Raw genomic sequence first — 13,501 nt, forward strand, 5'->3', positions numbered from 1 at the left:
GTGTGTGTGTGTGTGTTTTGTGTGAGTGAGTGTTGATGTGTATGCTCAAAAGGGAGGGGGGGTGGAAAGATTTGAAGAAAAAACTTAACATAGCAGAGAAGGGGCGAGGGGCTGGACCCGAGAGAAAAGACTTCTCCTTCTGTCTCTTTCATGACTAAACCCCCTTCCCTACACACACACACACACACACACACACACACACACACACACACACACACACACACACACACACACACACACACACACACACACACACACACATAGGCACACACACACAGGCACAGACACACACACACACAGATATACACACACCTGACCCGTAAGCCACGCAGACTTGAAGCACCCCCTCCACCCAATTGCCCACACCCCACCCAGCTCAGCCAATTTCTTCACTGAGCGACTGCATCCCACTGGACCTGGATCAGACGGAATCTAGTTGAATATTTTTTAACTGCTACTCTAGCCATAATGACTCTTTATTTTGTTATTTATTGCTCTTTATCATCGTTTTTACCCACTGTCACTTTCACCGCTACAGAAAAAAAAAATCATCTCATGTGTATTGGACACCATTGACCAGTCACTCCTTTTAAAAAAAAGTTTTTTTATTATGTCACCTTTAATTTAATATTTTTCCCCTCTTTACCGATAACGTGATTATCTAACCCATGCACGAAAGGGGAGATGGTCCGACTCAGTGATCAGACAAGCAGCCACAGGGGATTGCATTGGTATGATGTGTGTTACTGTACACACAGCAGAGACTAAACTACTGCACTGGATTAGGGTCAGTTTGGAGAAGGGTTGACAGGCCTTTGAAACAGCCAATCAGAGGCGAGCCTGGAATCCTAAAATGACCGTCACATTTTCCACTTCATGAACAGCAGTAGTAGGATTGCTGCTTCGCAATCCGATCAAAACATACTTACACATAAGTATGTCCGCACAAGACTAGTAGGAATTTACAATGTAAGTAATGTTCACTGCTAAACAAACCCCTTCAGTTAGCAAAATGTTATGCATTTAGTATTGTCATGCTCAATTTCAGAGTCTAGCAACACCGTTATCTAAATGAATACGGCCGATTAGGTTAAGTAATACAAGGTTATGCTAACTTTCATACCCTTGTTCTCATTTAATTCTTTTTTCTACATTGGCTTTCTTAAACAATGAACAGAGAGGCCTGAAAATACTTTACATGCACAGGCTGGGCTCTGGCTGGCTGGATTCACTGTCTGTCAGGGATGAACTTGTCTAAAGCGTTCGGATTTTCCAACCTCCCGGGGCCGTTTTATCCCTTTTACCGTTCTTCAAAAAGCGTTGTAGTCCTACAGAATATCGTTCTAATCATGTCTCATCTAAAAGCCCCCAACTGTTGACATCTTTCAAGGAGATTAAAGCAAGCTTGAGCGACAAATGTGGTTTGTTGTTCAAACTTTGCCCTTGAAACCTGTCAAAATAACAAAGTATGTTGGTTTTTTTGAAAAAAAGAAATTCAGTGCAATGCAATGATTTGGTTCTTATGTATTTTGTGCCATGCGGTCGCGCCTCAGCCATCTTCTCAGTATGTTGACGGGAAACACCTTAAAAAGCAGGTCAAGCCAAGCAGCGAAACCTCTCAGACTACACACACACAGACACACACACACACACACACACACACACACACACACCCACACACACACACACACACACACACACACACACACACACACACACACACACACACACACACACACACACACACACACCTACACCTCCAAATGTCCACCCACTCCTTTTTGTAGCACAGTCGGTGACCTGGTCTGTCCATTATTGATGACAGTGGGGATCAGGGGTGGAGAGAGTTCTGAATCTGGAAAAAGGCACGATGAAGGCAGTGTGTGTGCACAGTGTTTTCCTTTTTGCTAGTCCAGTTGCCTTTTAAAGTGACCGACCCCCAGCGCCTTCATACAGTACATATTTAATGTATTTAAAGAAAAAAAAGAGAGACAGAAAAAATTGAGAAAGCTTTCTATTGCTCCCTCCCCTGTTTTTTAGTGAATAACGTACTGTGATATTTGCGTAGGCTACAGAGATCATGTCGTCGGCTGCTGATTTACTGTTAATACTATCTCTCGGTTGTGGCTTTGCTCATGGTGACCCAAAACCCCAAACCCCCATTTCCTTTCATTAACTCCCCCGACTCCCTACATTTTAACAGGGACGCCGACCTTAACTGTCCACCACCTTGGTATGTACCAACCACTTTTTCTATTGTCACAATGAGCGTTTGGCTTTTCCACGGCTCCTCGTTTGCGAGCCTGTATTCTGACAGGCAAACACTCAGCCATCGTCCACACTCTCACATCGTTAGACCCATGTATGACATCTTCTCAGTCCTGTTTTGGTGTGTGCTGTCTGGTGGAGCCCCAATAGTTGGGAGCTCGGGCTGAGAAACAGGCACCAACATGGACGCCCCGGAGTCTGTCCTTGTCCTCTCCCTGGACGTCTCTCATTGTGGTGTATATTAGCATTAGGTAATATAGACCTCAATGCACTTTGCTTTGACTTGAATCAGCTCCTTCCAGTGTACCTGTATAGGTAATACCCAGAACTAGCCACTGGAGGGCGCCAATGTCTTAAATGTGAAAACACTTCAATTTGTGGATATTTGCACAGGTACTTTATTTATTTTTTAGAATAATATTGTTTAAAAAAGAAAAACAGGATTTATATCGGTCAGTTGATGGCTGTATATAAAATATATGAATATAGTATATATCTTAGAGCTCAAGGTTTATTTATAGCTAGAGCAAGGGGAAGTAATTCTAGTTTAAAGCAGATTATGTCAGTGACAATGGGGGAACAAAAACCAACCTGCAATCCTGCATGACTTCAGAGTTTGGGTTTTAGGGGGGAAAAAATGAAACATGATGCACAACTAGGATTGGAAGCTTTGTGAACTTGCAGAGGCGATTGTTTTTAGACGTTAATTGATACAATGAAATGGTGCTAAATGTGGCACCAGGTCCTTCCCCCTTTCACAAAAACAAAAAACGAGAATGCTTGGGTGAAATACAGTGACTACACTCCACCTTATTTGCTAGAGGATTTTGAATGGGTTTGGTACGCTCAAGAAGGGCCTCTGAGTTCCTTAGAAGTATTTAGATATAACATTAAATGCACCACAGTGAAACAGTGTGTAAGAAAAATGTTGTTTTAGATCCAGCGAGGACACGTGCATTGGGAATAAATTGTGCAGTTTGGTTCTATTGAAAAACCTGAATTTACACTGATCCCAATAAAGTCCCTGACATGTTGAAAGTCCTGGGTTGCATTCAAGCCATAGAAACGTTAACGTCACTGTCACCTGATCACAAATATAATATCAGGTTGTTTGCGAAGCATTTCAGTGGAAATTATTGAAGTGAAACTGGCTTAAAAGCAAAAAAAAATAAGTTAGTGTACAACAACTCACTCTTAAGTATAAGATGGAGGAACATTGTCTGAAGGTGGAATCTGTTGTGAAAATGTCTTGAAAAGAGTTTTGTTGACCAGAGTGTTGAGTAACCTCGTGTGTACCTGCTCAGAGACGGTGCGTCACTGGTCTGGTTTAGATGGTGGATGGTACAGTATTAGGACCCTATGTTGGATCAGTATTTAACATGCACTGTCATCTCAAAACTGATTTTGGAAACAGTTGATGTTATGTGCAAAAGAGACTGAAGAAACACACACAGTTTGACCTGTATGAGTAATTTTACACTGTTCTGCTGTTTAATTCCTCCCCTCAGAAACAAACTGTAAACTGAGATTGAGTGGTTGTGGTATGTAAGGAGAACATGGAGCTGAAGATTAATAAAATTCACTGATGTTGGCATTTTCCCCTTCATTGTGGTGTTTTGTTTTTAAAGCTATGACACACAAACGTTTGATTGTCTGACAAGGTGAGTTTTAATAGGGGAAGATGATACCTGTTGAACAAATTGTTCTTGGCCTAAAAGGTCACACATTATGCTCATTTTCAGGTTACATGATTTTCATTTTGGTGTCTACTAGAAACTGTTTTCATGGTGTAGTGTCCAAAAAAAAACTTTTATTTTTCACAGTGCCATTGCTGAATCTCATCTTTTAAGTCTTTGTCTGAGACTTGCCGTTTTAGTGCCTGTCTCTTCCAAAAAAGCCCAGTCTGCTCTGATTGGCCCTGGGTCTAACTACCAGGTAGATTTAGAGGGATCTGGGCTTGTGCTTATCACTGATGGAGGGAGTACTACGTTAGGTTGGTAATGGAGGGTGTGGCTTCTCCCATTTTGAAAACATACAGTATAGAGAGAAAAATCTGACTAGGGTTTTTGAACACAGGTTATCAGAAAGGGTGGAGAAAAGGGAAAGAGGGTTTTTCTATTACTTTGGGAATCTGACACAGGTGCCACAAATGTATGCAATAACTCCAGTCTGCTCTGATTGGCCTTGGATCTAACTATCAGTAGGATTCAAACCGGGAGTGTATCTGGGGCTGTGTTTATCAAAGGTGGGGGTGGTGCTACGTCAGGTTTGTAAAAGGAGGTGTGGCTTCTACCATTATGACATCACTGGGGGAAAGAAATATGACAAATGCCCTGCGTTCCAATACCCATACTTCCCTACTATTTAGTATGCCAGAAAAATATTTTGGATGTCCCAATATATGCACGTCAATTGTAGTATGCTGAAAATACATAAATGCCCCACTAACTCCAATAGCATTTTGGAGTATTCGTCTTTACTCTTGACATTTCTCGACATAATGAAAAAAAAAACTTCCTCATATGATTTTTTCTCTCTCCTGTGGCCCTAAAACTCTTCTGTACTTTAGTATGTATAGTGTAAATAAAGAGTATGTTATTTGGAACGCAGGGATGGTTTTCAGAAAAGTGGAGGTGGAGAAAGGAGAGAGGGTTGTTTTTTCTCATACTTTGGGAGTTTCTAGTCACACCTGGGGACCTATATTAATCTTGAAAAAACCATGAAAAAGGGCTTTTTTGCACAAGAGATGACATTAAATGTACATCTTCAAGTTGTTCAATATCGGTTTCCAGTACAAAAGACCATGATGATTCATTTAGTTGTTTTATGGGGCACTTTTATTATTGAGCAGTATAAACAGTTTCAATAATCATTACTTCTTATGACAAAAAAGTAGGTGATGCCACATCACCACCTTTCGGTGGAGGCTGATCCAAGGATGTTACTGACTAACACTGGCGAATGTGAAAAAGAGGGTCAAAGGACGTCAGAAGAGAAAAGGAGCTGGAAGGAGGAAAATGGTGTGCAGAGTCAAGAGTCTTTATGTTGAGCGGCTGTTTCCTCTGCACGCCCGTCAGCTGGCTCGTTTGCACACAAATGGTCACGAGTGAAACATACGATTGTCCCTGTTTACTTCTGGGCAGGGATCATGCTGTCGATGGCCTCTCCCTTCTCCAGTTTCTTCTCCATCTCAACCATGAGCTTGACACCATCAACCACCATCTGGACCTGTGCTACCTCGGAGGAGCCCAGACGGTCAGCGTTGGAGATGTCGAACACGCCACCAACGGAGGCTGTGTCCACACCACCTGAGAAAGGACAAAGGACAAGGGTTGAGGTACTGATTACACATCTCACCTTACAGCTCAGAATGCTACGGTCTCTTTAGAGATCTTAAAGCCTATGGAAACCTGGTCCAAAGTAGTCGAAAATATCATATTAAAGTTGATAATACACTTAGTTCAAAATATGCTACATATTGTGTATTAAGAACCAGCCCTACTCATTTAGGCCGAATCTCTGTAAAGTGTATCAAACTTAAATGACCATATCCTTAATTTGGATTGATATGTATGCCTAACTTTTTTCAAATTCTTGCTTTCATGCAACTAACTCCCCAAATGACATAGTTAGAAGGATTTTGTGGATTTGGGTTTTCGCGCTTTAGCGCATCTGATCCACACAGAGTTTATATATTCTTACCTGTGCCGCGCTTCTGCAGACGCAGTCTGCCGAGGATCTCGTCGAACTTTGCGTGTGTGCTCAGCTTGGGGAGCTTGACATGGACTCCACCGCGCAGGCCGGTTCCCAGGTTGGATGGGCAGGTCAGGACGTATCCGAGATGCTCGTTCCACATGAAGCCGTGGTTGTTCTTCTTGAAGATCTCCTCAATCTGGCGATCAAGAAAGAAGGAAAGTCAGAGGAACATCCACTAGAGATCCACACTGGAGATTTACACTTTCATGCAGTCAAATTAGGATCCCATTATCAATGGTTACCAGAGGTGTACCTTTACAAAAGTACTGTACTTAAGTACAAGTTTGAGGCAATTTATTATGTTCCTTTCATGCTACTTTATACTTCTACTCCACTACAATTCAGTGGGAAATATTATACTTTTTACTGCACTACATTTATCTTATAACTTTAGTTAAGTATTAAGTCACTTTACAAATTATGATTTAGAAAATATTGTATTCTCCTCAACCACTGCTTAAGCTCTACATAGTGCATCTTTGAGCATACTACATTACATATAAGCTTAATACTCTTGATACCTAAATACTTTCAAAATCAGATACTATTGTACTTTAAATGAAGTCAATTGTAATAGGTGACTTGAAGCTTGTCATATATTCATTTGTCTAATAGGGTAACTCTAATCTTACTCAAGTAGGGTTTTCAGGTATTCTTTACACAAATGCTTACCTTCTTCAGACCAACGCAGAAACGTCTGAAGACCTCCCTCATGTTACCGCCCTGCTCCATGGAGATGACGCGCAGATGATCCTCCTCGTTCACCCAGACCAGGAAGGACTTGTTGTCGTTGTGCCTGGATGGAGATGGATGCCAATGATCAGTAAAACACAAAGGTACATCAGAAACATGATGACAGTGATTAAGATCCCAGAAAAGTGTTTCCACAGATGGCTGGCAATTATTGGTTGGTTGGTTGGTAGTACTAACCAGATGCCTCTAGCGTCGGGCCAGTCACGGGCCATTCCGGCGCAGGTCAGCAGGGGAGAGACGGGCTTGTCGAACAAGAAGTGATCGTTGATCAGCTGATCCTGCTCGGCATCAGTCATGGACTTCAGGGGGAAGTACTTTCCCTTGAACTCGCCATCCAGGCTGGTCAGAGCTGGAGAGACAGATGAACAAATGAAGATTGAATGTTCTCCTGCGGTAGTATAGATCTTGACAGGAAATACTGAGCAGTAAGGGCTATTGTTTAGTCTCCTACGTCACATAAAGCTATAGTACGTAACTTATCGTCAAACCCCCTTGAGGAATTCTGAGTATTTCCAAATTGTCTGCGCATCTACATGAGGTAAGCCTTCAGTGATCGCACATGGATTTTATAACTTCTACTGTAGGTCTGGGGTTTTTCTTGGCAGTAGAATCAACAACTTAAACATTTTGTGGGAGCTTCTTGAGCTCCTGCAGCTATGTCGGAGGGCGACACCAGTTTGTAAACGCCGCCATAGTGAGAAATACATAGAGTTTTGTGGAGTTGTAAGGCTTGAATTGATAATGGCTTGAATGTAATCAACATTTATTTATATTAAAGAGTTTAGCACTTTAGTTTTAACATGACCATTTATGCTAATTTAGCATTAAAGGAAGAAGCACAACAAGAGTTTGTGGTTCATCGTTCATGTTTTGCACCTCTTTTTTCTTCAATGACACTTTATATTTCTGGTGAATGCCCGTTGTTTGAGAAAGGCCTAGCTTACCGCCCAACCCTTTGCATACTTGTGCATCCAAACCATGTAGGCTATAGCTTACCCTCAACGGACAGCTTCTCGATGAGTCTGCGCTCGCCACGGCTGGTGTGGGGGGGCAGGGCAATTCCCTTGATGCTGCGGCCAGTACGGACACGGCTGGACAGAACGTAGGCGGGGTCCAGATCGTCACCACCCTAATGACAAAAGATTGATTACAAAGTGAAACAGAGGCCACCAATGTAGTAAACATGTAGGGTACTGAGCATCTTCTAATTGTCAAGTTGAAGGTGTGAAAATCAAGGAAATTATTCAGTGTGGTTTTTGGTTGAACTGAAGGTTTTACACGATACGGCTTGTGTTTTTCTTCACATGTTTCTAAGACTCTTAACTTATCGAAGTGGAAATTGAAAGTGAATAGGGCTTTATGGGAAGCTGTACCTTCAGGTTCTCGAAGTTCAGGTCGGTCTTGTGCTTGTCGGTTGCCTTGTATCCACCATGACGGTCGGAGATGATGGGGTCGAACAGATCCTTGAAGACCTCGTAGGACTCCTCATCACCAGCGACACAGCCAACAGTCATGATGAAGGGGTGACCTGAAGGTAGGGGGCAAATAGTCACAGATATTGAGAGACAAGCTTTAAACTAATTTAGCGTTGTTGCAATAAATCTTATTTTTTCGCCAAACTTTATTTAACCAGGAATATTCAGAATGTTTGTAAGACAATGGTTCTGTTTGATTTTATAATTCATAGAAATATTTCTTGGTTCGTTGTAGTGTCTTTCTTTGTCTCACCGGGGTTGTCGATACCAGTCTGGATGACGTCATCCAGGGTAAAGCCTGATGGTGTCTGCTTGTCCCTCAACTTGCCATAGATCTCCTTGGTCAGCACCTTGGCCATATGGTTGTTGTGCTTGGACAGGTCGGGGAACTCATCCTCAACTTTGTAGTTGAGTTTGAAGTTGTTGTGGGTGTTACCGAAAGGCATGATTGCTTTCTAACACTGCAAAGAATGAGACAAAACAGGATTAGCAAACTTGACAGAGGCCTGTAATGATGAAAAAAAACTATTACAATTTTTAGGCTGTCTTCTGCAAGGGTCAAATAGACATCCACATCAAATCTGCAAGACAGCTGCATAGTTTCAGTGGCGTCGGCAGTGGAATTCTGGTAACAAGTGTCACTCAATTCACGACGGCTCAAGTGTCCAGTTGAAATATAGTCGGAGGAGGAATGGCTGGGTATTTTTAGCATCAGCACATCTGACTCTATACCCTTCCTTTTAAAATGTCCGCAGCATATACAATTACAATTTAAATTTCCTTTGCACATGCAGAACCCCAGTCCTCCAAATTACATTGACACGGAAATGCATCCCTTTTGAAAACACTCTGCACCCTCTTTGTATCCCCACTCACCCTACAGGTTAAACACCTAAAACTGTCAATAGTCTGAGTTCCTGACCAAAGTCTGACAAGTTTAAGATGATTCCATTCAGTCTACTCCACTATGGTCCTCCAACATGGATTTACTTTTAATTATCTATAGACATATACATGTTACCATTTAGAAAATTGTATAATTTTTCCATGATATGCTGGGCACGTGAATAATGAAAGACTGATAAATTAATTGACGTACTTGTTAAATATGACCTGTACTGAGCTGCAGTGTTACATTTTGGTAATAAGCCATATGAGATAATGAAATTGAAATATTCAATCCATTAGTCACTTGCTTAGAACAGCTGTCTTGACACCTTAAAAGCCAAAAGGCCTTCTTTAAAGTGTGACTCTTTAATGGCTATAATACATTAGTGGACATGCAGGGCCTTCAGGCAGTCTTTAACATGTCACAAACCGAAGCACCTGTCCACATAAATCACCCTTCGAATAAGAGAACCATTTGCAGAATGCATCAATATTGGTAGTGATGCAAATTTACAAATAAAAACACATTGCAGCTACTGCTACGGTCTTCCAAAAAAGCATTATATGGATTCAAATATCCCAGAATTGTTGTGCATTTATCCATTGAATGCATCGTGGACTTAAAGTCAAAAACCCTTCATTCCAGAAAAAATCTGCCAAAAATAGTTCTCCAAATCACTGCCTCAGAATATCTGATCATCCTTCTTTTAAACCAATAATCTCTGCGATATTTCTTTACCTGCACACGAGACAAGAAACAGAGGTAACAGTCCTTGAGATCAAATCCTGTTCACCACAGTCAAAATAGGGTCACCCAAAGCTGGAGGTCTTTGCCCCCCGTTTATATACCAGGCAGAACCTCAGCCATTGGCTTGGCCATTTTAGTGCCTGCTGTGTCCTCATTGGCCAGATCCGTTGCACCGATATTCTGAACAGTTTGTGAAAGAGACACATTTACATATCAGTCATCCAAGATGGGTACTGCAGCTGTACCCTCACACCCACCACCCCTCATCCACCCTGGGACTATACATAGCCCCAGTTGGACTGTGGGAGTATCTGGGGGTGGGTGGGGGGCATCACAAGTGTGGGTGAGGGGTGTTGTTAGGGGTAGTTGAAGCAACCGAAAAACAGCTGAGCTTAACTTTAGCAAAGGCTGCCAGGGAGATCAGGGGTCCTTGGGCCAGGCATGATGGTTGGAAAAAGTTGGAAATAGTGTCCAAAGACACATTTTATCATCAGTTATCAGTTAAAGATACCTCTGGATAGGGAGAATGATGTGCATGGGAATCCTAAATGGCTAACATTTAATTGATACTTCCTTGTTGATGAGTAATGGCCCCCTGCAGCAGGATTGGTCAGTTATCCAATACGAAAAATTAAGGATGCAGCCTATTCAGCAACAGCAGCTTGTAAGGTGAAACGGAGTCACACACAGTGGTGTAAAGGCTGCCCAAAAACCATACATTAGTAAGAGAAGAGATGGGGGAGAACGGGGTTATATGTCACACGGGTTGGTTGTCACAATCGTTATATCTCAGAACCAGAAGGCGTTGTCTGTGAAATTTTGGTATGAAAATATCCAGAGTTGGGATCAGAGGTCACCTACATACAGTATTCTTCCTTGGAGTTAGACTGCTGAATTTGAGGTGAGAGGACTGTTTGTGTTTTTCATGTCAAATTGAAAATATTTAGGGGCACTTTACACGGTGAAAACGTGACAGTTTTCCCGTTTTTGGTTTAAAAAAAACCCGTTCAGACACAATTTATCTGACATCTTCACTCGTACACATGTTTTCAGAGGAAACGGGACGAAATCGCTGTAGTAAGCATGCCAGGCCAGCAGTTGGCGGTACGAGGTAGTAATAGATAGCTTTTCTGGTACAATTTGATGCATAAAACCTTACTGTAACCGAAAATGTATGGTTTCAAGAAACCAAAACCGTTGTGTTTTCCAAAAACTCCTCCCTGGGAGGTGATCTCAAAAACTTGCGGTTTCATGCCTGCGTTTGCTGTTTTCATGTACATGATATAGTGCAACCGCGGGAATATTTCCGCATTTGCACCGTTTCGTGTTGTCGTGTAAAGTGCCCCTTAGCTCCTCAGTATTTTTCTTCTAGGCTTTTACACAAAGGGTTTATAACAAAACACTTGTTACCCATAAAAAGTGTGAAGGGTAAACTATAGTTTAGATTGTAGTTAGCAAGCTAATTAGTTGTCAGATGGTTGTTGGCCTTGCTGTTAGCAAGAAATTCAAGTTGGGGTTGGTTGTCACATTTTTTGGGGGGTTGGTTGTCACATGTTATCCAAAGGCTGCAGCCAGAAAAGGAACCCAATAACGAAATAAATTGTCAAGTTGTATCCTCAAAATCAAAATAACCCAGTGCATCCCAAATTAGACCAGCTGCCAAGGCTACTAAGGTATATAGGCCTATTTGTCAACTTGACAATGCCATTAAACTTTAAAATTTAGTTCTGCTTTCTTGTCTTCTTTTTAAGATTATTCACAGTAAGATGACATTGTGACAAACAACCCCATAGTGTGTGACAATTGATGGTTGGTTGTCACAATGTGTAAGGGTGTCTTTGATGATTAATTTCTTCTTTATTACAATAAGATAGAAAAAGTGAGGGGTACACATTTCAAGCCAACACCTTAAGCTTCAATTTAATGTAGGAATGACTATTGAAAGATGTTTAGGGTGATGAGCAATTCTCACTAGAGTAAAAAGTGTGCCTACTTACCCCGTTCTCCCTTACCTTGCCAGAGGAAGTGTCAACAATTACATAACCCCTTGAATAAAAGTAAAAATAGCAACCTGTAAAAAGACTGTGGTACAAGTAAAAGTCCTGCATTGAAAATGATGTAAGTGTAATCAGGAAGTGACTTTATTACTATTATATATAAGATTATTTTTACGCATGCATTACTGTAAAGGCAGGTTTTAAACTGGATAAGGTGACGCTCATGCTGTATGGGACTCCTAATACATTTTATTTTCATTGTTGATTCAAGTTTTTATTTATCTTTTATTCCTAGATTGATTGTGGATAAAAATTAAAATGATTAAAAGGAAAAGGAAAACATTTGGAACCAGGACTTTTTTGGCACATTTGCATTCAAAATGATTACAATTAAGCTTACAGTGTTGTACTTTGTGTGGGTCTATTATATTTGATAGCATTAGATCGTGCAGCTATTGTTGATGTGTTCACCTCTGTGTTGACCCCCACTGACCTGCAGAAGAAAAAATAACACAAAAACAGCCACGAAGCAGCTCTAATTAATATACCAATTAAGAGACATGACATCAAATCTTCTTCCAACTATCAGGAGGAATGTCGAGGATGAAATTTGAAGCCATCTTTGACATTAGCTCCAATGGCTCCCTTCTCTCTGTTACTGTTTTTTCTCAAATGTCTCACACTATTCTGCTTATTGCTAGGCTCTGCTGCTTCATGCATTGCTTCAATATAGTTTTTAACCAGAAGAATGTAAAGACATTTTTATTCCATGCTACTTGCAGTATCGTTAAGGCATTTGTTTTTCTTTTCTTATCTTCTAATCAAGCTTGGCCTTACTATGTTAAAACTGCATTGTGTGATCCATATGTGACAAAAGCAGAGCCTAGACATGCATGACGCCCCAATTTTTTCAGGAGCACCTCTCTAGTTGGCCTGTATTTAAAAGTGAAATATAATCAATACCAAATATTTCTACACTAGATAGAAAGTTGGTGAGGACACCACTGTTCTTGACATTTACTAAACGCAGGAAAAAATTGGCAAGATGAAGGGCTAAAGATAAATCAACATTTAGAAAGGGGATCCTATTTGGAAACTATCGTAGCTTACATATACTCCATATGGATCAGGCACTGTTCCAAGAGGAGGGCACCCCAACAAGTGGTCGTGTTTGTGGGATGTCCCAGCTGTCTTCATGTGACAGCCGACTGGCTCACACCTGCTTCTTCCAGTCCCCCGTATCGTTATCACCCCCGGCTACACCCCCTGCACGTAGTACACCCCCCCCCCCCACACACACACACACACCAAATATCCAATCCAAACCCCTAACAGTTGCCAAGCCTACACCTCAGACCTTACCCGTTGTGGCATATAGGCCTATGTTCTTACACTTCTCCTGTTGTATTTGCCAAAATAAATCCTATTCCTCTGCTTTTGGTGCTTCCAGTGTGCAGGCTAGTAGGCGAGTTAAAGGGAAGACAGTCACAGTGCCCTTGCTTTGAATTGAAACCTTGTCTCCTGTTACACAGCTGTCTGCTGCCTGTCCTCCTTCAAGTGGGGGAGGCCACTAAATTAGTCTCTTTGCAGGATTCTACTAGCACTCCATGCACCAA

At 41.5% G+C, this 13,501-nt stretch overlaps 1 protein-coding gene across 1 annotated transcript; it reads right to left on the reverse strand.

The window, feature by feature from the left end:
* Positions 1–5,082: 5,082 nt before the first annotated feature.
* Positions 5,083–9,956, reverse strand: ckma (creatine kinase, muscle a). Its single transcript, XM_080040440.1, has 8 exons — positions 9,880–9,956; positions 8,506–8,713; positions 8,151–8,305; positions 7,774–7,906; positions 6,955–7,126; positions 6,697–6,820; positions 5,971–6,160; positions 5,083–5,576 (listed from the first exon to the last, which is right to left on the reverse strand). Exons 2-8 carry the CDS (start codon positions 8,696–8,698, stop codon positions 5,398–5,400), a joined length of 1,146 nt encoding a protein of 381 aa, XP_079896566.1. The 5' UTR covers positions 8,699–8,713; positions 9,880–9,956; the 3' UTR covers positions 5,083–5,397.
* Positions 9,957–13,501: the final 3,545 nt, after the last annotated feature.

The sequence above is a fragment of the Ammodytes marinus genome (genome assembly GCF_949987685.1).
Source record: "Ammodytes marinus genome assembly, chromosome: 14".
NCBI lineage: Eukaryota > Metazoa > Chordata > Actinopteri > Uranoscopiformes > Ammodytidae > Ammodytes > Ammodytes marinus.